This window comes from Microcebus murinus, chromosome 4, assembly GCF_040939455.1.
Source record: "Microcebus murinus isolate Inina chromosome 4, M.murinus_Inina_mat1.0, whole genome shotgun sequence".
NCBI lineage: Eukaryota > Metazoa > Chordata > Mammalia > Primates > Cheirogaleidae > Microcebus > Microcebus murinus.
The window spans coordinates 59,167,455-59,195,257 of record NC_134107.1 but is presented as its reverse complement, the minus strand read 5'-3'; the positions used below and the strand labels follow the sequence as shown (position 1 = coordinate 59,195,257).

The following is a 27,803-nucleotide window of genomic DNA, read 5'->3' as shown; positions in this document are numbered from 1 at the left end:
ACACAGCGGGGCCTGAGAGGTCTGTGTTGAACAGACAGACGGCTGGGGAAGGGCACAGAGAAAGGAAGCTCCTCATGACAGCACTTTCCCACCTTTTATTACTCAACAAATGGATGGGGACGGAGATGCCAGGAGAGGGCCACAGCAAACTGCAATAAATAAGAGAAACGGGGACGGGCGGCGGCCCGCGCCTACACAGCCCCACATAAATAACCAAGTTGCTGAACCGGAGCAGAGGGTGGGGCCGGGCCTGGCAGTCGCCTGCGCTGCCCAGACACACTGGCACCACAGGGCACGGAAGCCACTGAGGCCAGAGGGTTGCTCCAGGCCCACCAACACTCCTCTCCCCAAAGCTCCTGAGATCGAGGGGGAGGCGGGGCAGGCTGGGGCTCTGCACCACAGCCCTGCCTGGGTCAAGACTGTTTTTGCAATTTCATTAAAAACAGCAGGGTGGGGCAGGCACATGCATTAAGCCCCATCTGTAGGCAGAGCCATGGATGGACACCCCGTAGGGGCCTTGAAGGCAGAGGCCCTGGAAGCAGCAACAGGGGGGCCAGGTAAAGCTACTACCGGGAGTGGTGGCAGAGTCCAGCTCCCCCGCCCCCCACAACCCAGCCCAGAACCTGCCAAGCAGCTGGAGAGGCCCTGGGTACTGAGACGTCATCTCCTCCCACTTCACAGTCAGAAACACCAGGGCCACCAATGGCCGGGAGCATTCCCAGGGTTAGAACCCAGGAACTCAGCCTCCCAGCCCAGGGCTTTTGTTGCCCTTCCCTTTACAGGACCTACCAGAAGAGGAGGGGGAGGCACATCTGCTCTAAGGCCTGTAGAGGGGCAGGGGGGTGGCTAATTACCAAAGGAGGGGGCCAGGGGCTCCAGACACAGGTCCTTCCCTCCCACCAAGCCTAGCCCCTGGCGGTACAGAGAATCCGAGGGCTCCTCGATCTGGCCAGCGCAGGCACGGGGTCAGGAGCATCCTGCAGGGGAGGAGCCAAGGCAGCAGGGACAGGGGCGGGGCTTTCAGTCTGCTCCTGCACACAGTGCTCGCCGACCTGCCTTGCTCCTTACTGGGACGGACGGTCCCACCTCCAGGCCGTGGCCTTTACTGTTTCTTCTGCCACTGCATCTTGGTCCTCACAGTCCCAGCAGCGGCTCTACCTCCTCCAGGAAGCCTTCAGAACCTCCCAGGGCAGGCTGCAGTGCTCTCAGTCTAGGCAGCGCCTCAGATGACCAGGTTGCTCTCACTTAGCCGGACCACGTAGCGGTTCTCCTGGGCCACGGGGGTGAGGGGTCAGACCTGAGTCAGGGGCTGGCTTCTGGGTTCCAGAAAAGTAGCCCCTGCACATCCACCCCTGCCCTATCTTTGGTCACACTTGGCCCTGGTGCAACAGACACCTCCCCAGAGTCCTCACCTCGGCTTTGTTCTCTGCTGGGGGCTTCAGCCACTTCGCATGGCTTCCGCCACTTCCCAGCAGTGCCCGCTGCTCAGGGGGCAGGCCAGGCCGTGGGGAGTCAGGGAGATCACCTGCTGAGGGCCCAGCCTCTGTGATGGTCTTCACCTCAGACACCACTGAACTTGTCCGCTGCTCGGGAATTCGAGCCACACGGAACCTGCGAGGAGAAGTGGTGTGATTAAGCCCATTAGAGGGGGAACCCCAGGTGTAGAGAGGGCAGCACCTGCCCAGGGTCACAGAGCAAGTTCATGGATCAAAACCTGAGCCTACTGACACCTGAGTCCTTTGCAGCCCCCACCACGGACAGGGGTAAACTCTACCGCTGTTTGCACCCAGCCCCCACCCGCCCCAACTCTAGGTTGCAGGTGGACAGGACTTGGCCTGAGAGGTCCCATGTGCCATGGGGGCCAAGACCCTGCCCTGGGGATCCAAGGGCTCCACATGAGACACAGCATAGCTGGGAAGTCCTGACTTTCCTCTGGCCACCCCTCATTGCCTAGATAAGGGCAGGGCCACCACAAAGCAGGGTGCTTAGGGCTCATCCTAGGGCCCTGCCCTGCCTCCCCTGTAGGCTGTCTTCCTGTCTCCCTGACCCTGTCTGTGCCCGCCTCACCTGCCCACAGACAAGATGGTGATCTCGCCCTGGCGTCCTGCCTTGGCCCCGGCCTTGGGAGCCCTGGCTGGGTTGTGCAGGAGGGTAGGAGCAGGAGAGGTGGCAGCTGCAGCCTCAGGGGACAGCAGCACCTCAGGCCACTTCTTCTGGCTACAACGGGAGCAGCAGGGGCCAGAGAGCGAGGCCAGGCCCTGCACGGTGTGGAGGTGATGGCGATGTGGGCAGACGTGCGGCATGCTGAGGGGCGCTGGTGGCTGCCTGCAGGAGGGCACAGGTGGGAGCAGTCAGGAGGGCAGGCCAGGAGGGGCCAGGTGACATGAGGAGGAACGGACGCAAGTGGTGAGCCCCCAGGAGGCAGGCTGATTATCCTACAGGTTCTGGCCCGCTCTCGCCCACCAGCCCACTCACCTGGGCACAGGCCTATGGCTCGTCTGCACCAGCTGCTTGCTGTGGTACTCTTTCAGCAGCTCCTCCAGGGCCGCAGCGTTCTCTGTGGGCAGCTGCAGTCAGAGCCTGGCTCTGGCCACACAGGGCAGCCTTCCCACCCCCTGCCCCAGCAGACAACCCACTACCTACCCACTGTCCTTCCCCAGCCTGGGCTGTGTGCCTTCCCCTCCCCCCTCATTAGGTGAGAACAGGAAGCCAAGACGCAGCACCGCTGGGCCAGACCATGCCAGGCGGGGCTGAGGCAGCCCAGGGCAGGGGCAGAGCAGGGCAGGGCTCTGACCCCTACAGCTGCCGCACCGGCTCTTGAAGGAGATCCTCCTCTCCTAGGCACTGGGATGGGGTCAGACCCTCTCCTCACCTTTCTTCTCTGTGATCAGGCGCACCAGGACCCCAATGGTGTCCTCGTTGGCATCCTCAGCCCGGTAGGCAGGGTTGATTCCTGGGGAAGAGAAGAGAAGGACCATGATCCTACAGAAGAGGGGGGACTCCAGGCTCCCAAGCTTATGCCAGAATCAGCCGGCAGAGGGTGCCCTCGGCCTTCCTAAGAGTCACAGCAGAGCCCTGTGCATATGTGTTTGGGTGACAGAAGTCTCCCAGAGCCCTGCACCTGCGGGATCAGATGAGGCCCGTCGTCACCTTTACAGTTTCTTGCACCCAGAAGCCCCAGGTGCTTAGAGGTTTCAGAACCATCTGAACTCCACAATCCCCATAGTGTGTATGTTGGGGGGCCGTCAGCCTCTTCTGGGCCTGCATTGTCCCCTTCTCGGCCTCAGGGAGCTGTGGGTCACCTCCCTGCCCAGAACTCCCAACATCTACAGAAAACTGTGCCATTCTAGGCCTACCACCTCCCTGCACACCACCCTGTCTATGTAACTATTTAACTGAGGGCCCCTGGTCAGCTTTGGACCTAAACCTCAAGGACCTGAGAACGGACCACAGTGATCAATCCTGAGCCCAACAGCAAACAGAGCTCCCAGGACTTGCACCCAGGCAGCAGCCAGCACTTACAGGAAGTCACTAGGCTAGGAAAACAAGTGCAGTCTCAGGAAAAATGGCCCTGAATCGCCATCTTCCTTCCTGCCTGCCTAAAGCTCCTGTCCCCCTCCTGCCTCCTCCAGACTTCAATGTCAGAAGTTGGAAGGGACTCTGGCCAGCTGGGCAGCTTGGGGTACTGGCACAGGAGCTGCCATTTTACTCGTGACTTGGCCCAGGGCAGTTTGTGCATGTGGGCCCCCCGTCCTTCAGGTGACAGTGGTGGGTGGAGAAGAAGAAAAGGGCCCAGGGTCCTGGGGTTGGGGTGATAGAACATGCCACCTCTGGTTTCAGGACTTGTAAACTCAAACCACAGCCTGGAACTGAAACCCAAGCCCTTTGTGGTGCCCGCCCAGGACAGCTGCCCTGCCAGCCCTCATGACGCATAGCATTCATTCTCCCACTCCAAGCCAGAGGTCAGAGGTCACCTTGAGTATCTTGAAGGCCATCTGACCCTGAACCACATACACAGCTGTGGCCCCCAGAGCCCAGAACCCACAGCTTGGCAGGGCCTCGCCCAGGGTAGGAATCCTGTTGAAGCTACTTGACTGGCTATCTGGCCTCTGCTCTCCTGCCACTAATGCACCTCGGGCCCCCACCCTTCCTCCCACTTTGTCAGCCTGCAGCTATCACCTCCCTTGCAGGCCTTTCCCTGTCAGACCCCCCCAGCCAGGGCAGTTCCTAGCTCATGTGCTTCGTCCTCCCTGCCCAGACGGCAGCCAGCCTCACCATTGCCGCCACATCCAGGGCCAGGCCCAACATCCTTGTGAGCGGTGCAGTGGTAGCCCTTCCGCTTGAGCAGGTTGCACACCAGGATGCCCAGCAGCCCCATGAGGCAGAAGACAGGCACGATGGCAATGACCGCGTACTGCGCAGCCGTCTCCTCATGGCCGCCTGCCCGCGTGCTGTTCCCAGACTGCTGCGTCTCACCACTGCCACTGGCCCCTGCGGCCACCTCCACACCACGTCGGGCTCGCCGCCCCCATTCTGAGCGTCACGGAGGGTGGAGGCAAGACAGGGGCAGAGAGAAAGGCAGACACAGAGAGGCCGAGGCCCGGTGCAGAGTTAGTGTGAAGTGGGGAGGAACTGACAAGGCCTGGGGAGCCCACGCCTGCCATGTTGGAGAAGCAGAGGTCAAGCCACCCCCCCACTGTTCCCTTTGGCTGTCAGATCAGTCATCCTAAACAGGGCCACGTCAGGCCCCAGGACGCCCAGACCTTTGGCCCCAGCCTCTGAGGTCGGAGGGGCAAACAGATGGCACACAGGGCATACGCCTGGCACAGGGACACAGGATCCTGCCGCCCCCATGGCCTGGAATGTGAATTAGCTGCCCCAGGTGACTGGCTCTGCGGTGAGAGGAGGTGCATGTGCGTGGATGTGAGTGTATGTGTGCACACGTGTGCTCATGCTCATCCGCATGGGTCTCTCCGAGCGGATAGGGACAGGGGACTGGTCAGGAAGTGAGCCCCTCTAGTTGTGGCTGCCGCCTGCTAGGTGGTCTCTGCCACTCAAGAGCAAGGTGGGCAGCCACAGCCAGTGGAGCGACTGTGTCCTGCCGGACACCCTCTGGCTGCACGCCCTCCCCTGGGCTGGGAGACGGGTCCCGCTGTCCCCCCACGGACACTGTGGTAGCTGCTGGGCTCAAGCTTGCCAGCCCCTTCCCACAACCCCCTACCAGTCACAGTCCCAGTCTGCCACTCACCATCACAGCCTCGAGTACCAAGAGGTGCCCAGGAACATGGCTGACATGGAACTCGGGGAACCCCCAAAGGCCCAAACCACCTGCAGGGAGAGAAGATGTCACTGAGGGCTGGAAGTTGCCCCCAAAAAGTATCCCTAAGAGAGATTGGGTTCCTTCCTAACAGGTACCCTCACTGGTCCTGCACCATCCCATTTCACAGGTGGGATAACTGAGGCCTGCTCAGGCTGGAGTGAGGCTAGGACCCCAGGATCCAGAGTCCTGGTCACCCACCCATGAGCCCCCACTCCCCAGCTCCATGGCTTACCCAGGCTGGCAGCCACCACACAATGTATCTTGAGTCGCCGTGCCCAGCTGGGCCTCCAGGCGCCTTCGAAGGTTGCAGCGGGCATGGGGCTGGCATGGGCTGGAGCCCCATGAGGCTGAGAAGGTGCCCGGGGGGCAGGACCTGCATAATGTGTCCTGCTCCGGGTCCTGTGGGCAGTAAAGGGTGAGAACAAGGCCAGGGGCTAAGCCCAAGGCCTCTGGGGAAGCCAGGTCTGGGGCTCTGTCCCTGGCCCTCAGAAGTCTTCCCAGGACAGAGCAGAGGGGCGGCAATGCTCACCAGGTTGGGCTCCTCCCCAGGTGGGCACTGCCATGGGGTCATTGATGTTGGAGTGGCCAGAGACCAGTGCAGCAGCTGAAAGAACAGCAGGCAGGAGGACGTTGAAAAAGGCAGAAAGTGCTGGGTGTGTGGTCTCTGGGGTCATCTATCCACTGTCTACTTCCTGAGGCCCTGGTGGCGGGGACCACTGACCACACAGGGCCACTCCACCCAAACTCTTGCTGCGAGGAAAACCTGCCCTGTCCCAGACCTGTCACACTGCCAGTGCCTGGGTAGGGAGAGAACCACATCTGCTCTGGAAAGTGCTAGAAAGCCCCAGACAGGGCCAGATCAGGATCGTCAAGCCCTGGGGTCTCTGAGTCATAGCCCTTGCAGTAACCAGATGATGAGGAGGAAATGCTTCCGAATCCTCTCTCAGATTCCGTCCCTGTTCCTGCTGATTGGTGCCCACCCCCACCCCCATCACAGCTGCTCCTGTCATTGACCAGCCTCTGTTTATCATCCTGGAGCCAAGTCTGCAGCTCGTGCTTCCTATTCCTGGCCCTGGGCTGAGTTTTCAGGACCACATCCTCCTCCGTGACCTCCCCATGAGGCAAGGCCACCCCATTCACACCCGTGCACACAAACAGGGCATGCCACGTTCCAAAGGATCTATCTTCTCAATGCATGTCCTCCAGCCCATCCACTGGGAGCTCCTTCTGCTTCCCATTCTCAGGTATGAAGTGTCTGCCCTGAATCCCTCCTCCAATTTGTTCCAAGCTTTGGGGAGGGGGGGTCACAGGCACAGGGTGGAGCAGCTACCCCAAGGTGGAATGTTATGCAGAGGCTCTGGAGAGCTCCTCAGGCCCCAGACCTGTTCCTGACCTGCTAAGGCTGGCAGGCCTCCCGCACAAGCAACCCTTGGAGGGACCCGAGGCCAAGTCTCGCCCTCCCTGAGCTTCCAGCATCACAGGAGAAAGATGGTCCCAGAGCAGACTCGAAGACCCTGCAAATCTGTAGTCCACAGTCACCTGAGCCTCTGATTCCGGGACCTGGAATTGGTGGTCCCTAGACCAAGACAGATCTTAAACCCTAGCATCTAAGATGCTAAGTTTCTCAGGCTCCAAATTCCAGGCCTCTTCTGCCCAGTTTCCTCTAGGTCCCCTGCCCACCCTCCCTGCTGGACTCAGTTTTCATGCCTCCCTACAGGCAGGCATCTTAACCTCAACCACGCCTGCCTCGCCTATGAACACCAGCAAGTCCGTCCTTCTTCTCCACACCCCCACGGGCCTGGGTGGGCACAGTTTGGTGCCTTGAGTGGGGACAGCCATGGTCTCCACTCCTGGGTCACCATCTCATGCCAGAGGGGGTTCCAAGGTGCTTCCTAGGGTCTGACTGCTTCGGATTCCTCAAGCACTGAGTAACCAAGCCCTACCCCAGCACAGGGCTCCTGAGCAATGTCCGCACCCCCCTTGCTGGGAGCTGGGGTGCAGGACTGAGGATTTGGCTTTTCTGCCTTCCCCAGGGCCCCTCCCCAACTCACCACAAGCAGGCAGGACAGGGGCCAGCACAGTGGGCTCAGCTTCATCCTCAGGCCCCAGGGTGGTCGCCAGCCTACAGCAGATGGAGGGGAGACTCAGCTGGACAGCAGGGACAGGCAGGCAGCTGCTGTTCCTTCAGCACCACTTTCAGGATGACAGGACTTAACAGTGTGAACTAAAATAAAATTTTAAGGCTCACACCCAGCTGGCTGGCTGAATGGACTCCTTGTGGCCAAAAGGATATCTCAAAACTAAATTGCCCACCAGGAGGAGGGAGGTCAGATGTGTCTCATCATGCCCCCCACTTCTTGGAGACATCCTTAGTAACCCATTAACAGGCCTAAGGGTATGCAAGAACAGATCTATGTCTGGTGGCTTATCTCTGATAAACAGCACTTTATGTTAAAACATTCCAAACCTTTAGACAAAGCTTCATGTCTTTAACCAATTACAAGCCAAAGAATCTTTAAACCTACTCATAACCTGTAAGCCCCCACTTCGAAATGGCCCACCTTTTGGGGCCAAACCAATATATGCCTCCCACGTATTGATTTATGGCTTTACCTGTAACCCCTGTCTCCCTGAAATGTATAAAACCAAACTGTATCCTAACCATAAAGTCCACTGGCTCAAGGCTTCTTGGGTGTGGTTCCGGGTCATGGTCCTCAAATTTGGCTCAGAGTAAATCTCTTTAATATTATTTTACAGAGTTTGGTCTTTTTTGACAACAGGAAGTTAGCAAGGTGCTGCTGGTCAGGCAGAGCATGGGGTGGCTACACCCCCTCCCCACCTAAAGGGTGGCCTCACAGGGCAAGACAGGCTGGAGGGGTAGGCACAGGGTTCTGAAGGTTGGTAGGCTTCCCAGAGGGGGATGGGCTTCCTTCCCCTTCCTTAAACAGCCAGGTGTCCCACGATGGCAAGGAAGCCTGGGAGGAAGGAAGTATGTGCCGCAGCCTGAGGCTGGGGGATGACAGGGTCACAACGCCCCCAAGCCCCAGCCTACCCTGTCCAGCCACAGCTCTCCAGGTTCCTGCTGCCTACTCTTTGCAGGTCCACAAGCACACCTCGCCTCTTGAGTTTCTCTGCCTCACTTTTTTTTTTTTTTTTTTTTTTGCGACAGATTCTCGCTCTGTGGCCTGGGCTAGAGTACCATGGCATCAGCCTAGTTCACAACAACCTCAAACTCTTAGGCTCAAGCTTGGGATCCTGCCTCAGCCTCCCAAGTAGCAGGGACTACAGGCACTTACCACCATGCCTGACTAATTTTTTCTATTTTTTGTAGAGACGGGGTCTCGCTCTTGCTCAACCTGGTCTCGAACTCCTGACCTCAAGCAACCCTCCTGCCTTGGCCTCCTAGAGTGCTAGAATTACAGGCATGAGCCACCACACCCAGCCTTCTGCCTCACTCTTCCTGGTTCTACTCCAAGAAAGGCCCTTTCCCTCACCCTTTGAAGCCCAAAGCAAAGACCTCTCTTTCCAGAAGCTTCTCTAGAAGACCTCTCCAAACGGGGTCTGGCTCTCATAGCTCCTGTGCGTCCCTCCACCCCCACCCTGGAAGATCCTGGTCCTTCCATAAAGCTACTGTCCACACTTCCTCCAGGGGGTGCTGGGACATGTCTGATTACAGCTCTGCCCTGGGCAGACCTATGGGGTGGGGTGGTCACAAGCAGCCAGTGTTCAGCCTTCCGCCATCTCTCTAGCACCTACTGTGTGCCGGGCACTGCCCTCAGCACTAGCCAAATAGGTATGTATCAGACAGACAAGGTCCCTCTTCAGGGAGCACCATTCCAGGGAAGACCAACAGCAAACACATAGAGAATGGTCCCCCTGCCAGTGGTGGGAAGTGCCAAGAGACAAAGCAGGGTGTTTTATAAAGCACAATATGTAAAATTTCAGAGAAACCCCCAGGCCCAGACTGTAGCCTGCTCTGAAGAAGCCTTCATCCAGTATAGAAGGTAGACACAGCAGGAAGAACTCGAGTTAGACAGCGGAAGGGACTGCAGCAGAGTGAGGAAGTCCACGATGTACTTCCAGGGGCCCGGCTTCGGGTGCCGGAGGGTGAAGGAAGCTGTGGTCCTCAGGTGTCAGCATAGGCCACACGCAGCCTCTGAAGCTCAAGGGCGTCTTCAGAGTCCAACCATCGGCCTGGGCCCCCTGCAGGCTGAGGAGCCCTGAGTTGTCTGATGCCAAGCCTAAGTACATTCCAGGTCATTCGAGAGCTCCTCTCCCTACAGGGAGTCCGGGCTTCCCGCCTGGAAAAGGAGCCCAGGAAACTGATCTGCCCACCTGCCCTCATGGCCTGGCGGGGCACAGACCCAGGAGGGGCCAGGGTTTCAGTTACACCCCAGGGAGGGAGAGGGGGATGGGTGGCAGTCACATCATCCTCGGGACTCTCCAGGTCACTGGCAGCTGCTCTGTGCCTAGGCAGCGCAGGGGAAAACCAGGGATAGGAGAAAGCTGGGCCACAGAGTAGGGTGACAGCCACACCTGGCAGCTACCACCTAACAGATGGCACCCCTGGCCCACCTGTCCCTCCTCAAATTTGGCACAAGTCATGCTTCTCATTTCCGCCCCAAGGTGTCCCTTCCCCCTGCCCAGGCTGAGCTCCCACCTCAAGCTGTCTCTGCACAGCCCTCCCCTGTCCTTCAGAGTTCTAACCCACAGACCTGACCAAGAGCTCCAACTCCTCAGGCTGTCCCCACAGCTTGGCCCCCAGCTCCCCACCATGTCCCCAGGTGGGCCTGGAGGACTGGGGCAGGGGTGAAAAGTAAGAGACAAAACCACCACAGAAGAGACAGCCCCAGAACCACCCCCATCCCAGGTGGCACCTGCTGGGTGACCTGAGCCCACAGAGAGGCTGTGCAGCTGTTCATCTGCAGACACAGAGCTGTACGATCTAGAGACTTCCAGGAGGAAAGTGAGGGTCCAAAGGCCCAGACTGAAAGCCAGCAAGGGCCCACTCAGGCCCACTCACAGACACCCGCCACCTAGGGCCCCCGCGCCTTCTAATTACGCACCTTCTAATTACCCCAAACCGGCATTTACCCCAGTCTGGCTCCCTGGCCCCACACTCAGCTCAGACTGAGCTTCAGCTGGACCTGCCCGGTCAGGCAGAAAAGCCCTGCGCGCACACGACTACATGTGTGTACACACCCGCTGCTCAGGGCCCCCTCACCCTCTTCCCCTCTGTGCCTCCATCGTCTAAGACAGAGCCCTGGAACCATAACCAAAAAGAAAGTTCACATGGAAGCCCCTCGGCTAGGAGGGCGATCTGCAAAGGCCCCACCCCAACCTCCCCCTCATCCTGAAGGCTGGCCGGTCAGTGACTTCCCAAAGGCCAGTGCCTCCTCAGGACTTCCTGCAGGGCACTGGTCAGAGATGGGGAGACTGAGGCCCCAGGGCCTCCCCTCCAGCTCTAGGTTCCCACAGAGGACAGCCACGCCCTGGCCATCCTGGGTGGGGAGGACGGGCCACCAGAGGGTTTTACCACAGAAGGAAGTTAGTAGAGTCCACTCCTCCCCCAATTCTACCAGCCTGGGGCCCTGTCTCCACTGCCACCAACTCCCTGTGGGACCCAGGCCCCTCACTTCACCCGGGCCCCTCCCCTGCTGGGTCTCAGTTTCCTCATCTGCAAGATGGGGATGTTTATCTCCCAAGGCATAGCTGTCATGAAGTTCAAATGAGGTAATGGGCCTAAAGTAGGTCATGGGATTTCCTCCTTGACACCCCTTTCCTTTCCTCTGCACCTCTGGCGGAGGTTTGTGTTTAAGCGTTTGTTTGCTTACTTGTTTACTCCTCGCTGCTCCACCAGACAGGAGCGAGGGCAGGAAGTCTGTTTTATTCACCACAAGACCCAGCCCCCAGCCCCCTGTCTGGAGCAGGAGGCCTCCTCTAAACAGGCTCACGAGGCTGGGAAGGGCTTCCTCAGACTCAGCCCTCCCCAAAAAATGCCCAATTAGAATGAGAAATTCCCTGGATAAAAGACAACTAGCAAAGGCCACGAGCAGGGCCCCAAGCTGAGGTGGCAGCCAGAGGTGGTGGAGCTCCACGAGGGCACCCTTGGAGACCTTAGAGAAAGAGGAAGCTGTGTTGTGGGCCCAAGCCACAGGCAGCTTCCTTTTTCCCAGAAAGGAAGCCCAGCAGGGTCACCCAGTCCCCTGCCACGCCCCTGCCCTCCCCAGCCCAGGCCTCCCCTCTCCTCCCTCCCGTACACTCCCCAAGATCTCCCAAGGCCTGCACCCCCTCCCTGGCCTCCAGGTCAGCCCAGCCCTACAGCCTGGGTGTCCTGACCCTGAGATCTGGTCCTGGGCCAGCTCCCACCACACTCAGGAGGGCGTCCCGACACACCCCTGCCAACCCGTATATGCACACGCCAGCCACTCAGAGCTTCTTTCCCTCCCTCAGACACACTGTACCTGCTGCTTCCTCTGCCCAGAAGCACCTCCCATCACTTGGACAACACCTACTCTTCCTTCAGAGCTCAGCTCAAAATCACTTCCTCCTAGAAGCCCCCCACTGCCCTCTCCCCCTCCCCATAAACAGCCCTGTGCATGAAGACCCTACTTACCCAGCCCCTTCCCCACCACACGAGCTGCCCTCCTGCCCTCCCTCAGCTCCCAGCGCCAAGTGGCATGGGGGGAGGGGGCCCAGCTATGCCAGCGTAGGGAGGGCCCAAGAGCAGGCTGACGGTGAAGGAGCCCAGAGGCTGGGCTTAGGCAGGGGTGGGTTTGAACCTGGATCTGAGCTCCTAGGCTGACTTGGGGTACAAAGCACGGAGTACCATCATGCTGTTCCTCCCTGGCTCTGTGGCTGTGGACCCCCTGCAGAGGGAGGTGGTGCCAGTGAAACAAGAACTCACATCAAGTACTCAGCACAGGCCTGGCATGGAGTAAGCCCTCCAGTAAGCATTCACCATGCTTCACCGTGCCTCAGTTTCCCTACTGTAAACTGTGGAGGGGGAAGGGCACACACCTGACAGGTAGGTGTGAGGTACACAGGAGATTCTCTTTTATATTTATGTTCAGTGTTCAGCACGAGCCTGGTCCATGGAGGGGCTGGATTAGGCATGGTAAGAACCTGGAGGTGGAAGGGTGGAGGAGATGAGGAGTCTGCGGGGTTGGTGGGCAGTGCCCAGGTCACATCAAGCCTCAGCTGAAAGCCAAGAAGCTTCTACTTCCCCAGGGCCTATGGGAGCCGCAAAGGGTTAAGCAGGGGAAGGAGAGGCACGGAACAGTTTGCATCCAGCCTCAGCGGTCAGTGGCTGCAATAGCTGCCAGGCTGCCTGCCAAGTGAGGCTGCACTGGGGGAGCTGGAGGTGGTGGCAGGTGCCCACCTGGAGCAGGGCGGGTGGAGAGGCAGGTTCTCTGCTTCCCAGCTAGTGGCTCCAGGGCCTGTGGACCTCCCTCTGGCCTCCAGAGGCTGGGGTTGCTTGGAAACACAGCTGGACACGGCTTCCCAGGAAGACAAAGGCTGCCCATCCATAGAGAAATCCAGGTTAGCAAGGAACCCAGTGGTTCCCTGGCAACTGGGGCTAAAGTAGGGCACTGCTGGCTTCCCCTCCCCCAACCCATACAGGGAAGGGACTGACCCCAACCCAATGTGGGCCAGGCCCTCATCCTGGGTCCCCTCCAATCATCACAGGACAGGTGAGCATTCCCATCTCACACCTGGGTAAACTGAGGTCAGGGGAGGTCACTTGTGGGGGTCACACAGCCAGTAAGTGGCAAAGCAGGAATGGAGCCCAGGACTGTCTCATCTCTGCCTCCCTTCACCCTGCAGCCTAGCCCAGGGCCTGGCACACAGTACATCCTCAGGGTATTTGCCCAGCTGATGGTCCAACACACACAGTAGGTGGTTCAACTGAGTGTCTGTTACAAAGGACCCAGACAAGCCCCAGGGAAAGGTGCTGGCCTCACCTGCAGTGCCTGGGGGCTCTGGGATTTGCCTGCATTCATATCCATTTGCATATGTCCTGGTCTGTGCCAACTCTGGCAGGAAAGGGTGCTGGGAACTGAAAGAAGCAGGAAGACCGGGAAGTCTGGGAATTCCCAGAGGGACAAAGACAAGGTCCCGGGGTGGAGCCCCAGCTCCCCAAGTGTTGCTGCTGGGGCTGGGGGCCCAGAGATGGGCACAGGCTGGTGGGGGCCAGTCAGTGAGAAGGGTACTCCCACTCCTGCTTCTCCCCCCAGCCTTGGGCAGCCAAGATCTCCCAGGCCACCCCCTGGGGTGAGTACTCCTCAGTGCTGGACTCCTAATCCTGCACCACCACATAGCCAGGTGGCAGCTGCTCCCTGGCCCACCCTCAGCCCCCAGGGCTGGGCATGACTCTGCGCCTCAGACTTCCTGGCTGCCACCAGGCTGGGCTTCAGTGGCTCAGGTGGATGCGGTGGGCAGGTGGGGCTGAGGGGGCTAATTGGCCCCTTGAGGCTAAGAAAAGGGCTGAGGCGGCCAGACCTGGCCTACCCGGCTCCTCCCCGTCTGGATACGGTACAGATGCAATCCCCTCCCCGATTCCCAGGCGAGTCTGGGCCTAAAGGAAGGGGTGTCTAGGACCAGACGGTCAGCTCTGGGGCACAGCTGGGGCTGCCCAACACCCTCCCCACTAAGCACCTACTGCATGCCCCATTCCCTCTCCAAGCTGGGTTTCACTGAACCCCTCAAAGACAGGGTTCCATGCTTCACAACTGAAGAAATTGAGGCTCAGAGAGGCTAAGTGGTAACCTGTAACCACTTGGTCTCAGAGGAGACAATTACAAACAGGACTTGGCCCAGACGCCCCCTCTTGCAGGAAGTCTCGCCAGCCTTCTTGTCAGGAGGTCCCCTCTCCTCTCTGGGCCCCCTCAGCCATCAGTTTTTAGTCTCCCTCAACCCCTGCCCCTGTGGGAATGTGGGAGGCTCCTTGGGCTGGGAGAGAGGCAAGTGCACGTGCCGGGCACACAGGGAGGCTGTGCAGGGCAAGCGTAGGTCCCTCCTCTGGAAGCCCACCTTCCTTCCCTCTCCTTCCTTTCTCTCCACGCAAAACTGCCTCTAATTGGCTGTAGAGGTCCCCTCTATCCCCCTGTCTATGCCAACTAGCCAGGGCACTCACTCACTCCCAGCCACATGGGCAGTTTATTTATAGAGCTCTCATCTTTCCCAGGGTGGCCTAGGAAAGAACTCTGGCCTTCAAGGCCGACAGACCTGAATTTGGATGTCAGTGACACTAGGGTCTTGCAAGTGTCTTCCCCTTTCTGGGCCTCGGTTTCCCTTTCTGTGCCTGGAGAGACTGATCATGACCCTCTGGAGTATGAAGCTGAGGATGTGACAGCCAGAGGGGCCCTAATCCCAGGGCTGGGCACATAGTAGGGACACAGCATTGGCTCTTATCCTCTCTAACACCCCAGCAGCTGGAGGGTGTTGCCATCCAGTAGCATCAAGCCTAGGCCCAGGCACACAGGGTCTCAGCACACAATAGGCACTAGCTCTGCCCAGAGACAACATCCCTGCACCCCCCAATCCAGAGTGGAGAGGCCCTGCTGGGTGATCTCAGCCAAAACCCCTCCCTCTCTGTTCTACCCTCCTGCCCAATGGGCAGAAAGGCTGGCCCTATAATGGAGGGAGTCTGTCCTCGCCCAGCCAGGCCAGGTGCTGACCAGCCCGCCTTCTCCCACGTCAGGTAGGCCAACCTGGTCCTTCTCTGGATGTAGAATTGTCAGATAACCCCCAACCCTCACCTTTAGCCTGGAGACCAGGCTGGGAGCTGGGCGAGAGCTAGAGTGCCAGACTCCGGCAGAGGCTCCCCCATAACTACTTGGGAAGGTGGAGGCCCCTGTCAATCCTGCTATACAGAGACACTGAGCTTGGGGTCTGGCATACAGCAGGGCCTGAGCAGGGACAGTTTCCTCTGCTGGCCCAGAATGAGGGCCTTGCCTAAGGAGGGCCATGGCAAGCACCAAAGCTGCCCCATACTCACAGGGGTGCCCTTGAGTCTTTGCCCCTAACCCCCAGCACACATTCTGACTCAGGCCACGGCAAACATCAGAGACCCTGGGTGCAAACCTCCCTGTGCCTCCCAGCATACAGGTGCCGGGATCCCGAGGTGGCTGCCCTTTCTCAGGAAGAGGCCTTGCCAGCATAGACATGGCAGCAGAGGAGGGCAGGCTGCTGGCCGGGCTGGCCCCACCCAGCATGTCCCACACCTGTGCCTGCTCCCCAGAGGCAAGAGGGGTGGGTTTGGGAGGGGACACCTGGCAGGTAGACCACAACAATGAAGAGGGACTAACATTGGGCTGGGAGGGAAGCCTGAGTGAGGCAGGGCTGGGGCTGTACCCTGAATGGCCAGGAGGGTTCTAGAAAGAGGAGACGGCGAGAGAGCAAAGGCAGGGCAGCACCGAGGTGTCTGGAACGGAGAGATGAGAGTGAAGGTGTAAAGTTATAAAGGTCTTGGAAGAAAAGGCCTCAACGCCAAGATGAGGAGTTTGGACTGTATTTTGAAGGCAAAAAGCAAGAGTTACTTTAGGGAGGTGACTCTGGCAGTGTGTGGAAGAACTGACACAGAAGCAGAGAAGCTGGCACAAGAGTCTGGGCGGGGAGGGCAAGGCCGAGCTGGAAGGTAAGAAGCCGATGCTGGGAAGGTGTGTCTTGGGCCTGCTTCCAGTGCTGACCCATGTCTGGCCAGCCAGGTAACATGTGGCTGCAGGACAGGGAAGACAGGACAAAAAGCAGGTCTGGAGGTTGTCCTGGAGAGTAAGGACAAGAACATCAGGGCTCTGAGGGGCTTGGACAAGTCTTTGCAATTCAGAACCTCAGTCTTTCCCTCTGTAAAATGGGGTTGGGCCTGTTCACTTTGACTCCTGACCCTATTAGTAGGGGCAGGTGCTGACTGTCCCTTAATGTCTCCCTTCCTTGGCCAGACACAGACACCTCCCCTCAGCAACTATCACACCAGTCCCAACTGTGGCCTCAAGCAGAAACCCAGCCTGGCCTCACTATCATCCCCAGAGGCCCCAGTTCTCAGAAGGGTTTGGCTTGGGCAGGGCACAGGGTGGGGCTGGGGGCCTCCAACAAGCTGGGCTGAGGAAAGGTTAACTCTTCCCCTGTCTCTCCCCATCCCGGGCCCTGAGCTATTTCCACCTCTTGCTGGGGATGGAAATAACTTGGGCTCAGCCCCTAGAGACCAAGACAGCTATTTTCATCAGTCCCAAGAAGCACAGCTCCAGGCATTCCAGAGAGGACCGAGGGACACCCTGATCTCCAGCCCCAGCTTTGGCCAAGTGGCGACAGTGGTCAGAACTAGAAGCAGCCTCTGGGAAGAACATGGAGATAGAGGCCCAGAGAGAGCAGGGCACCAGCTCAAGGTCACTGCCTGTCTGCTTCCCACCATAGCATGTGGGTGGATTTGGGAAAATGACTCTAGAGGAACTGCAAAGAATGAGAGGGGGGGCCTCTCAGGTATGCTGAAGGTCACCTGGGACTCTCAATTATCCCTGCCATTCCTGGGCTGTGCTGCTAACTCCAGACACTCTTCAAAGCCATGTGGACACTCCCAAAGCCTACAAGACCCTAGAAAGCAGGATACAGGTGTTTTTGGTGACCTCTGGCTGGGGATGAGGACAGGAGGAATAGGAAGACCACGTAACCCACCCATCACCAATGTTGCAGACGTGTGCATATACAAACCACACTTAGTGCTCACAATGGGACATCCTGGCCAGGCCATGCCTACCAGCCCAGGTTTGAGAGATAGAAGCCCAGGTAAGCCATAAGCAGTTATTAGGAAGGGGGGTGATCTCCCAGCATCTCACAGGGCTTCTGGATCAGAACACCTGAATTTCAGTCCTAGGACTGCCCCGACTCCATATGACCTTGCTCAAGTCACTTAGCTTCTCTGAATGTCAGTTCTTTTTTCTAAAAAATAGTCACTCTATCGCTGTGAGGATTCAACACCATAAAGCACACCATAAAGTGTTCAGAATAGTGCCTGACACTGTGTCCCCCAGCCCTAGAATGCAATCAACACGTTCAGAGTGATGACAGCAAAAGATAGATCTTCCAGATCCTATAGCAGATGTGCCATCACCCCACCATCTCCACCACCACCTTCTGGGCTAGGGATGTCAATTTCCACCTTACCCTGCATGAACCCACAGACCCTCATGTGGGAGTAAGGGCCTCAGAGGGGTCTTGCCCAGGTGATGAGAGGGCCTTGCTCCAGCTCTCCAGGAAGAACTTAGCCTCCCAGCCCAGAGACCACTCCTGGGGAACAAGTCCATCTCCCTTGTCCCCCCAACGAGGGAACTGGGGGAAAGCACACCTGGGCACAGAAGTCAATATCTATGGATCAGGCTTTTGGATCCACATTGTCTGTGGATCCATTTTGGGACTGAGAACCAGGCAGCCTTTGTAGGGGGAGGCTGACATTTCCTTGACCAGTTTTGGAGAGGGCTGTTTCCAACTCTATCACCAGCACCTGGGTCCAGTGCCTGGGCCATTGTGTAGCCAGCAGGAGCCTGCCCCCACCCCCCACTGCAGTCTTTCTGTCTGAAGGGAGGGAAAGAGAACAGAAGCAGTTGACCCAAAAACAATAGAGGATCCCAAAGTGATGATTCACAGTCCATTCACAGCCCAACACCTCAGTGTGCAGAGGGGAGACTGAGGCCCAGCCAGGGCAGGGTCTGTCTGAAAGCAAGACTATGCCTGGTCCCACTAGGAATATAGGTTACCAGGGGGCAGAGCTTTGCCAGGTGTAGGGACTTCAATGTGTGTGTGTATGTGAGAAGGTGTCTGTGTGTTTGGGGGGTGGAGCCCGAGATCACCTCAGGGCCAGAGGTGCCATGCCACCCTGCCAGATGCTGCCCAGTCTTGCCCCTCTTCCAGGGCAAGTCCCTCAGAATCCATCCCTCACTAAACGGAACTCTTGAGGGGTGCCCTCTTGGGGACAGCCCTGGAGAGACTCTTGTCCCAGGCCCCCTAATTTCTTTGTCCCCCACCACCACCATCTTGCTGGAAGTATCTGGAGTCTCTGCTCTTTCTGTCTCTTACTCATTGCCCTGAGGCACAGATACATACACACACACACACACACACACACACAGAGACACCACTTGACCCCACACGCACACTATGGCGCCAGTGACAGTGATTCGGTGCTAGTTCTTAGTCACTTGAGCTCCCCTCCATCTGTTTCACACACACATTAACGAGTGGTCCTGGCCCTGCTCTGGCCACACGCACTCAGTGACCCCAGTGACCCCCGTCTCTCACACACAATCACACGCACACACACTGCCTGTCACAGAACACACAGAGCCCCTCTGTGTCACCCGCTCGCTCGGCGTCACCGCCCAGTGTCCCAGCCACACGTTCGCCCGAGCCAGGCCGCCTCACGCGCCGTGTCACCCACAGTCACGGGCTGACACCGTCCAGACAACCCCCCCACCCGGCCGCCCCGCGCCGCAGCCGCCCCGAGACGCCGCCGTCCAGTCCCGCACCCGTCCTGGTCTCTGTCCAAGTTTCTGGGGCGAGGGTGGCTCCGCGCCCCGTCAGCCCCTCACACGGGAAGTTCGGCCGCTTCGCCCCTGCGCACCTCCTGACAACCCACCGCGCAGGGCCGGTCCCGGAGTCGCGGCCGGAGGACGCGCAGGTCCCGGGCAAGGGGCCGGGGCGCGGAAGGTGCCGGGACAGGACGCGGGGCGGGGGGGCGCGGGGCCCGGGTTGCCGCATCCGCCGCGCGGGCGAACTTCCTTAGAGACTAGGGGAGGCAGGGGGCGCCACACAGGTCCGCATCCCGCTGGCCCGGCAGTGGGGAGCGGACCCTGGTTGGGGACTCCGCGCGCACTCTTTACCTGGCCGCACCACGTCAGCTCCAGCTGGGATTCTCTTCTACTCGGCGCCGGTGCCCGGCTCGGCGAGCGCCGCGGCTGCAGCGCAGCCTGCGCGCCTTTTGAATGAATCGCCTGCCGGGCCGCGAAGGTGCGCAGCCCCGCCCCCGCGCGTCACGGCCGCAGGCCCCGCCCCCGACGTCAGAGTCTGGCTCCGGCCCGCAGCCCCCGACCCCGAGAGCCGCGGAGGGGCTCGCGTCGCTCCCGCCCGGCCGTGCTGCTCTACGTCGCCATCTCTCGCGTCCCCAGGGAACTGCAGGGGGCTGCGAGGGAGGGGCTGGCGGGGCTACAAGGCCTCTAGAATCAACACCTTCAGGGCTCCTGACCAAGAAAGAAGGGGTTGCACAATGCAAGATAAACAGACTGGAGATACTCCTCCGGGCCCTGTCACCACTGCCACTGTAACCGGGACCCCTTCATGGACCTTGTCTTCCTCCTGGAAATTGGTGGCTGGGGAGAATGACCTCACTTTGCCTTGTTGATGAGGCCCAGGCTGCCCCCTAGAAACACCCACCAAGTTGGTGAGAAAGGGCCCGGTGAAGAGTCTATAAAGGAAGCCCAGCTGGTGGGCTCCTGCGCATCCCTCAGGGTCCAGCTAGAGGAGTTTCCTGCCTCCACCCCTGCCCCCCCGGCCCCCCCCTCTCCCTCTTTGCTAGGGCAGTCTCTCCCTCCAGCAGAACAGGTGACACGGCACACCCTGTCCTATACCAGCTATCCCACCCTGCCCATTCACAAAGCCAGCACTATTATGGGGCACTATTCATGCTGTGTTCCCAGCTCTGTGAATCGTGTCCCCTGGAGTTATGTGACGTGGTGTGCCATGACTGGAGCCGCTTAGTGACCAGAGTTTCCCCCACTCAGTACCATTCAGGGGATCTCAGGTGGCCCTCCCAAGACAGCAGTGCTGGGAGGATTCTCAGACAGCAGGGCAGGCCTGGTGCTAGGGGCAAGAGGCCTGGCTGGGGTCAGGATAATCACAGCCTGTGACAGAGGAGGAGGAAGGTAAATAAGTCTGTTGGGGACAGGTGGGTTGGGGTGGGGTTCTAAACAGTCATAGAATCTGAGTGCAGGGATGGGAGGGTGGGAAAGGTCAGGTCCCCAGGGCCCAGGAGATTCCAGGAGGAGAACCCGACACCCTGTGGGGAGGGGGGCAGGGGAGGAGTTTCCATTTCCCTGGGCCGTGCCCAGGTTGTGGGGGAAGGGCATAGCAGCTCCAAGTCCTTGATGTCAGGATCATGGCCCCAGCCCCCGCATATGTCAGTGGAGACCCCCAGGACTGGGGCCAGGGTTGAGTCCAGCGTCCTGCATCCTGCATCCCAGCCCATGCTGGGGACCAGGAAAGGGCTCAAGCAGCTCTGGATGTCCTCTACTCTCAGAAGTGTTTTCTTTATAAGGGGACTGTCTATACCCCAGTTCCAAGTTCTGGAGTTCCAATGGTGGTATTTCAGTTGCCCCTCAATAAACCAAACGAGGATATGCTTTTTGGTCAAGGAGCACTGGCTATTACTCGGACATTCTAGAGAGATCCAGACCCATCTCTACCTCCCCAGTTCTCTCTGAGTCTTTGGTCAAATCCGCCCCCAGCTCAGTTTCTCCATCTAAAAATTGGGGTGCCAAAACTTGTTGCCTAAATGTCATTCTGGCTCTCTGTGGGAGGAGGCTGGCCACCCGCCCTGGCTGCAGATCCATAGAGCAGGTCTCATGGAGCCACCAGAGAACACCTCCTACCTCTGCGCCCCTGGGGTTAGGAGGGAGCCTAATTATTATTTACTGCTGGTTGGACGGGCCAGCTCCTCCCCCAGCAGACTCTGACTCCCAAACCACTGAAATGGGACCCTCCCTGAGCGTCTGGGAGCAGCACGGGCACTACACAGTGAGGAGACAGGGAGGGAGTTGTGGAGGCTAGAGGAGAGGTTTACACTAGCTTTTTATGGAGCTTGGAGACCCACAGGTTTGAGAACAAAGGACTCTCAGTATCAAAGGCTCTCTAAAGTTCTGGCATCTCCGATGAACCCATGGAGTCTTAGTATTAGAATCCCTGAGCTCAGAGACCTCAGAGACCATACGTTGAATTTCGCGTAGTACAGCTGCGAAGTGAGCCCAGAGAGGGCCTGCACCTCATTGTAGGTAGCACAGCACGAAGCTCAGTAAGCTGGGATGAGCTATGATGGTGACATGGAGGCAGGGACATGGACTCCCTGTCCCAGCAAGGCCCTGCCTAGGGTGGGGATCCTGGGTCACAGGATCAGAGCCACCAGGTGCAGTCCTTCGCTGGAGATCTGAGCAGATGACTGCCTCTGGGTTGTGGCCCAGAAGTGGTGGTGTCCCCTGCTGGTTGTAGTGGAATTCCAAAGTGGAAGTACATCACAGCACAAGGCTGGGGGAACAGATTTCAATGCTCTGCCCTACCTAGGCTGACCACCCAACGGCCAAGTCCTACCCCTACAGAAGGTGGGCTGCCATCCTGTGGTTGTGCCTTAGCTCCAGGGGAGGAAGGGCCCAGTCTAAGGAGAAACTGGGGCTAGGAAGCCAGGGCAGGAGCTGAGCTGGGGCTGTCTGGAAGACTAGGTTCAACCTGCATTTAGGTCCAGAACCTGACCTCACTGGCTCTGTCATGGGAAGTCCGCCATTCTCAGTTATAGCTGTCTCAGAAGTGCTCAGGGAGGTAGTTTTGGGGTCTTTTTGGTCCCACGGTGGGTCTGAGAGATGAACCCAGAGCCATGAACTGCAGGCAGTGAGGCTGGTGGGGGCCCAGGGGACTGCTTGGGTCAGACTTGCCATCCAGTTACCTCTGGGCCAAGAACATGAGCGGGTCAAGAGTCAAGGAGTGTGTGGCCATACTCGGAGGCGGGTGGCTTGCTGAAGCACTGGAGTTAAGGAGAAATCTGGGGGAAATGGAAGAATATGTGCTTTGGTGTCACACAGATAATGATCAAATCCCAGTTCTGCCATTGCCAGGCTGTGTGGCCTTAGGCAAGTGACTTCACCTCTCTAAGTAAGAACTCACCCACCCAGGGTGTTAAGAGGATCTGCTGAAACCCCACGTGGCCCGGCCTCTCCAGGCCACTGGGCTTAGGAGCTCCCTCTTTGCCCTCTTCCCTCAGGGCAGGGCTTGCCCTGGATGTCAGGGGCACTGCCCGTAATTGCCCCGATGTCTGCCACCATTTCCCTCCCCAGTGCAGCCCTGCAATCCATCCAGACCCAGCTTGGGATGTCGGTTCACTTGCCTTTGCCAGGCAGGACTCCTCATTGGTCATAATTGTGCCCAAAATAGCACTTCTCCTTGCTGCTTCCTGCAACCTGGACTGTGGCTTAAGGTCTATGAGGACAGAGAGAGACTTGGTGTTTGGCAGGCATGCAGAAGATGTGAGTGGCTCTCAGAGGTCACCTAGGTCCAGAGAGAGGAAGACACTTGCCTAGGGGTACACAACGAGAAGAGGCCAGGGCTGGAGCCTGAATTTAGACCCCTGGGTCCCCCATCCCCTCCCCAGGCCTTGTCCAGAGGTCTAAGGCGGGGCCTTAGCCAGACCTGTTGCTCCCTCCATCAAGCCCTCTGGACCTGCAGACTAGTGCTGAGGCTGGTTGAGGTGTGTAACGGGGCCCTGGGAGGCCAGCTAGTCTAGCCTCTGCCACCCCCGGTTCCTGGGGGTCATTTCCTGACTTTACTGACCACAGAAAACCTACCTGCCTGGGATGTCCTCCCTAACCACCCTCAGCTTCAGTGATACCTTACTGTGACCTCAGGCAAGTCCTTGTCCCTCTATGAGCCTCATCTTTCCCATGAGGTGGATGGGCTGGCTAAACCCAGCCTTCTGTCCCTAGCCCAAGCAGCCACCTGGAGAACCCCCTTGAAGAGGAGATGGCCTTTGACCCTGACTCTCTCCCCTCCTCTGGCTGGTCTAAGGAACACGAGCCAGTCACCTCATGAGTGACTAGGTGTGGCCCTGGCTGCTCAGGCTGTCTCTTCCGTCCTCTGGTCACACCCTGAGGCTAGCCTTCTTCTCTTTCACAAGGCATGAATACCTGAGCAGACAGAGCAGATGTGAGTCCAGGTTCTATCACTTAGTAGGTGGGTGACCTTGAGGAAGGCATTTGACCTCTCTGAACCTCTGTTTCCTCATCTGAAAGAGAGGGCAATGGTACCAACCTCCCAGGACCACTATGAGGTTAGAGACAATCTGCGCTCCTGCCTTGTGGTGAACACTCAGTAATGGAGGCTGGGGTTATTGTTTTGTGGCTTGCAAGACCTAGAGTGGGATCTCACCTGAATTCTCCAGATTTAATTCAACCAATATTTATTGAGCACCTACTGTGTGTCAGGTGCTGCAGCAGGCCTGGGGATGGAACAAAGAACAAAACAAAGTCCTGGCCCCACGAAGCTCCCAATCTCTCCTCCCCCACCCTTCCTCTTTGCCCTCCAGTGGGGACCCTCACACCAGGCTCCCCCACCCCTCCTTACCTTGGTTCCAGCTGTTACCGTCAAATCCCAGCCCCAGCGGCCACCCCAGCGGCCAGCCACAGCCATGCCCTTTAATGCAGTTCTCCCCTGTGGTCAGCAAAACTAAACCATGGTATCAGAAGCTAGGGTAGTGGTGACCCTTGGAGGGTAGACAGGAAGGGGGTCTAATAGGAGCTCCTGGGGTGACAAAATGTTCTGTTCTTGGATCTAGGTGTGTTCCCTTTATTCATCAAGCTGCACACTAATAACTTGTGTACTTTTTGTATAAATGTTCTTCTCTCTTTTTTTTTAGGCACAGGGTCTTACTATGTTTCCCGAGCTGGATCCAAACTCCTGGGCTCAAGTGATCCTCCCTCTTCAGCCTCCCAAGTAGCTGGGACTCTGGGAATGTGACACCATGCCCAGCCTAAATATTATACTTCATTAAAGTTTCCTCAAAAAATATTGATACCTGGGTCCCACCCTGAGTTCTGATTTCACTGACTTGGGATGGGCCTGGGCCCCCCCCTTCAGGGGAGTACAGTGTGAGCCCAAGCTGAGAACCGCTGCTTTAGAGGAGCGGTCCTCCTAGGAGTCCCCCCTCGGCTTATTTATGCCAGGATCTCCCTGCCCGAGGCTGACTGGCTCAGGACTGAGCACCTAACTGAGGGCAGCTGCCCACAGGCTGGCCAGTGCCCTGGGATGTGGCCTTCGAAGTGACAGTGGTCTGGGACAGTCCCATTCCTCCGAAAACACTCAGGGTGGGAAAATGGTGAGGATCTGGCCTTGGATATTTAGCACTGAAACTGGAGTCTGCCCAGGGGCCTCTGTGCCGAGGAGGCAGAGCCCCTGAGCAGCAGCTGGCTGGCAGTGAAGGAGGAACAAGAGACTTGAGGCAGGGAGGTCCTGAGATGCAGCTCCGATGTCTGAGCCACTGCCCTTGGATAGCTACTTACTGCCAGTTCATGTCTCCACTAATAAGGATCCCTTCTACTTCAGGGGCAGAATGAACCTCTTCCTTACAATCCAAAGACCTGTGCACACTGAGCAACAGTCCGGTGCAGGAAGGGATGATCAGCCCCATTGCACAGATGAGGAAATGGAGGCTGACAGGGGATACAACTCATCTAAAGGCACATAGCTAGTAAGCAGCAAAGTCAAGATTTCAAACAGTGTCTGTCCAGCTTCAAAGCCTGTATTCAGGCTGGGTGCAGTGGCTCACATCTGTAATCCCAGCACTTTGGGAGCGGGGAGGACTGCTTGAGCTCAGGAGTTTGAGACCAGCCTGAGCAAGAGTGAGACCCTGTCTCTACTAAAAATAGAAAAATTAGCCAGGCATGGTGGCACACACATGTAGCCTCAGCTATTCGGGAGGTTGAGGCAGGAGGATCTCTTGAGCCCAGGAGTTTGAGTTTGCAGTGAGCTATGATGACGCCACTACACTCTAGTCTGGGCAAAAGAGCAAGGCTCTTATCAAAAAAAAAAAAAAGAAAGAAAGAAAAAAAAAGAAAGAAAAAAGGCCTATGTTCCTTTTGATGCTTTGTTTCATCATAAATTCCACATGAAGATCGCCTTCTATTCTGTAATGTATCTGTGTTTAAAACAGTCCCCTCCTCCCCAGTAAAATGATGCTACAGGGAGACAGTCCACACCATGTCCTGTGGCACTGAGAACCCAGCAGACCCCCAAGAGACGTATATGCCAGTTTGCAAAGCATAAGCCTGCACACCTCCTTGGGAACTGACTTTTTAAGTTAGGCATTAGGTTGGAAATGTTCCCATGGGTTTAGCAGAGCTGAGGCACGGTCTCACCTTTTCTAGTGGTGGCCACCTTGAGTTCTGCAGGTGACCTATGATGGGAAGGGCTCTCTGCCCCTGCACAGAGTGGCCCCATGTTGCTGGGCCTTTGTATTCTTGTGTCTGATTTAACGACATACCTCTCTGAACCAGAAATCAGACAGACTCGGATGCTACCCCTGTTCCAAACCCTGACAAAGACTCATCTTGGCTTTGTCAGGGTTCTCCAGCTGCAAGGCTTTGCTGGAAAACATTGTTTCCTGGAGGAGCCTTAGACACGCTCACCAGGGCCCTGGTTCTTAATTTGCAGCATGTGTCACCTTTGGATTCCCAAGCCCCATCCCAGACTCACTGTCTCAGAAGCTCAATTGTTTTGACATTTGCATGTCATCTATAGGGATTCTGACATGTAGCCCTGGTTACAAAGCACTGGACCAACACAACCTCTTTATTTTCCTGATGAGGAAACTGCAGCCCAGATGGGGCAGTGACCTTCCCAGAGTAACACAGCACGTTGATGGCAGCCTTGCCACCCAGCACTCTTCTGGGTCTCCAAGGCTTCCCTTCTGCCCAAGTGAGTCAGTATCGGGAGGCCCATGTGGCTGAGGAGGCTGCTGCCAGGAGGCCGCCGTAGCCACCAATGGGGAGCAACGGTTTGGTATTTCTGTTTATTGACTCTTTAAACTTCATCATCCAAAGAGAGTAGCAAGAGAAACATAATCTAAGACCACAATGACCCACCCACCCCAAACAAAACCAAAACCAAACAGAACAAAACAAACCCCATCTGAAACCAGACCTTTGGAGCTGTAGCTGAAGCAGCGAGGGGGCTGAGGGTCGGGCTGGCTCCCCACCGGCCGGGGGCTTGGGGACACTCCCTCGGGAGGGAGCCTTCGCAGCTGAAGAGGCCACATCCAGCCCCTGAGCTTTGGGGATCCTTCCTGGAGGGGCTGCCCCGGCAGGAAGTGTGAAGAGAGAGACTCGGTGGTCAGGGTGAGGGGCTCCTAGGTCCGCCCCGAGGTGACTGTATGTGCCAGTGCATGAGACACGGGGAGGCGGGGCTGGGGATGGGGGCTTTGCAAAGAGCACGGGGGCCCTTTTCTCCTACCTGAGAGAAAACCCTGGCCAAGGCCCCATCAGTGTTCCCAAATCAGGAAACTACTCAAGGCACCACCAACAAACTGGGAAATGCCAAGGCCTGGGGAGGCCCCCAGCTGGGAGCCACTGCCCCAGTAGTCACCATCTTGTCCTGGATGACAGAGGTCAGCCCAGTCAGGACGGGGCCTTGGAAAGTTGATGTGAAAGGGCAGTGCTTTAGTGCCCTAACATGCAGTGTGTGTGTGTGTGTGTGTGTGTGTGCGCGCGCGCGCGCGCACGCACGCAAGGGGAGGGGATTGGTCCCTCCAGGAAGGCTTGGTTAGGGTCCCAGGGTGGCAGGAATAGGGTTATTTTCCTCCTGTCATTTCCTCAAATCATCCCCTACCCCAGGTCATTGCATAAATAAGTGCTTGGGAAGGTATACATCTGAAAAGGAACATAAATACTGTACATGGGAAAGGACTTCATTCCCCAGCCTTCCCGCTGCCCCCAGAAAACTGTCCCCAAATATTGCACATGGCCCTCCCCAGCCCTGTGGGGTCCAGGCCCAACCGCGTCTTTGGTAGAAGCTCCAGGGACAGAGGTCCTGGGCAGCGCACGTGCCCCCCACCCTGTCATGACTGGGGGCACCAGAGCAGCCAGAGGGCCAGGAGAGGCCTTGGCCTAGCTGGCCAGCGGGTGTTCCATCAGGAATGCTTCTGCGACGACGAGACAGAGCCCACGAGGGCACACGTGCGCCCCTGGCCAGACACTCCTGGTCAAGGTCTGCGTGAGGGCTAGGAGGAGGCAGGCAGGCTGATGGGCAGGTGGGCGGGCAAGTCCTGGGCCACAGCGGACAGGCTCACACCCTCCATAGGAGGAGGTGGTTTGTGCTGTCATCACGGCCCACAGTCTCACTGCTGCTGCCGCCCCCACTACTGAGCCGGAAGTCCTCGTAGCCGTCACCTCCACTGATAACCAGCATTTTAGGCCTGGCCGAGGTGGGGCTTCGGTGCCGAGGGGAGTCCCGGTGCTCCAGGGATGGCAGCTTCTCGGGGCCTGGGGGCAGAGGGGAGGATCCATCAGCCTGGGGGCGACTGGTGGCTTCACTGTCCCATCATGGTCTGAGTTCCCACACTCAGAAGACAGGAAGAAAGACATGCACCCTTCCTGTGGGCGATCCCACTCTCTGTAGGTCAAGAACTTATTTGGAAAGAAATGCCCACTTCCTGGCAGCCAGACCTCTTATCTCCCACCTGCACTTT

At 57.9% G+C, this 27,803-nt stretch overlaps 2 protein-coding genes and 1 long non-coding RNA gene across 6 annotated transcripts in view; 1 reads left to right on the top strand and 2 right to left on the bottom strand.

Annotated features, from left to right (window-relative positions):
* Window positions 1-75: 75 nt before the first annotated feature.
* On the bottom strand, window positions 76-19,301 carry RELT (RELT TNF receptor). Of its 2 annotated transcripts, none has more exons than XM_076002303.1 (11): window positions 19,192-19,301; window positions 7,372-7,544; window positions 5,850-5,924; window positions 5,553-5,719; window positions 5,249-5,328; window positions 4,276-4,533; window positions 2,873-2,953; window positions 2,476-2,557; window positions 2,068-2,325; window positions 1,413-1,611; window positions 76-1,270 (listed from the first exon to the last, which is right to left on the bottom strand). In XM_076002303.1, exons 2-11 carry the CDS (start codon window positions 7,414-7,416, stop codon window positions 1,223-1,225), a joined length of 1,293 nt encoding a protein of 430 aa, XP_075858418.1. In that variant the 5' UTR covers window positions 7,417-7,544; window positions 19,192-19,301; the 3' UTR covers window positions 76-1,222. The 2 variants fall into 2 exon arrangements, with proteins under 2 accessions (XP_075858418.1, XP_012600375.1); XM_012744921.3 differs by having other exon boundaries at window positions 7,372-7,442.
* Window positions 18,756-24,086, top strand: LOC142870610 (uncharacterized). The gene is made up of 3 exons (XR_012918974.1): window positions 18,756-19,018; window positions 20,089-20,229; window positions 23,979-24,086. It is a non-coding gene; the product is annotated as an uncharacterized LOC142870610 (long non-coding RNA).
* Window positions 24,087-25,888: 1,802 nt separating this feature from the next.
* The window catches only part of ARHGEF17 (Rho guanine nucleotide exchange factor 17), a 53,953-nt gene continuing 52,038 nt past the window's right edge, over window positions 25,889-27,803 (bottom strand). For all 3 annotated transcript variants that reach the window (XM_012744918.3, XM_012744919.3, XM_020286603.2), the window contains exon 21: window positions 25,889-27,597. In XM_012744918.3, coding sequence (XP_012600372.2) covers window positions 27,401-27,597 — 197 coding nt within the window. In that variant the 3' untranslated portion in view covers window positions 25,889-27,400. The remainder of the gene's footprint in view (window positions 27,598-27,803) is intronic.

Excerpts from the sequence above, each read along its gene's own strand:
- RELT (XM_076002303.1), bottom strand. The coding sequence starts at position 7,416 with ATGAAGCTGAGCCCACTGTGCTGGCCCCTGTCCTGCCTGCTTGTG. Across the intron at positions 5,329-5,552 it reads TGTGGTGGCTGCCAGCCTGG|GTGGTTTGGGCCTTTGGGGG; the intron begins GTAAGCCATGGA and ends CTCTCCCTGCAG. Across the intron at positions 2,558-2,872 it reads CCTGATCACAGAGAAGAAAG|AGAACGCTGCGGCCCTGGAG; the intron begins GTGAGGAGAGGG and ends AGCTGCCCACAG.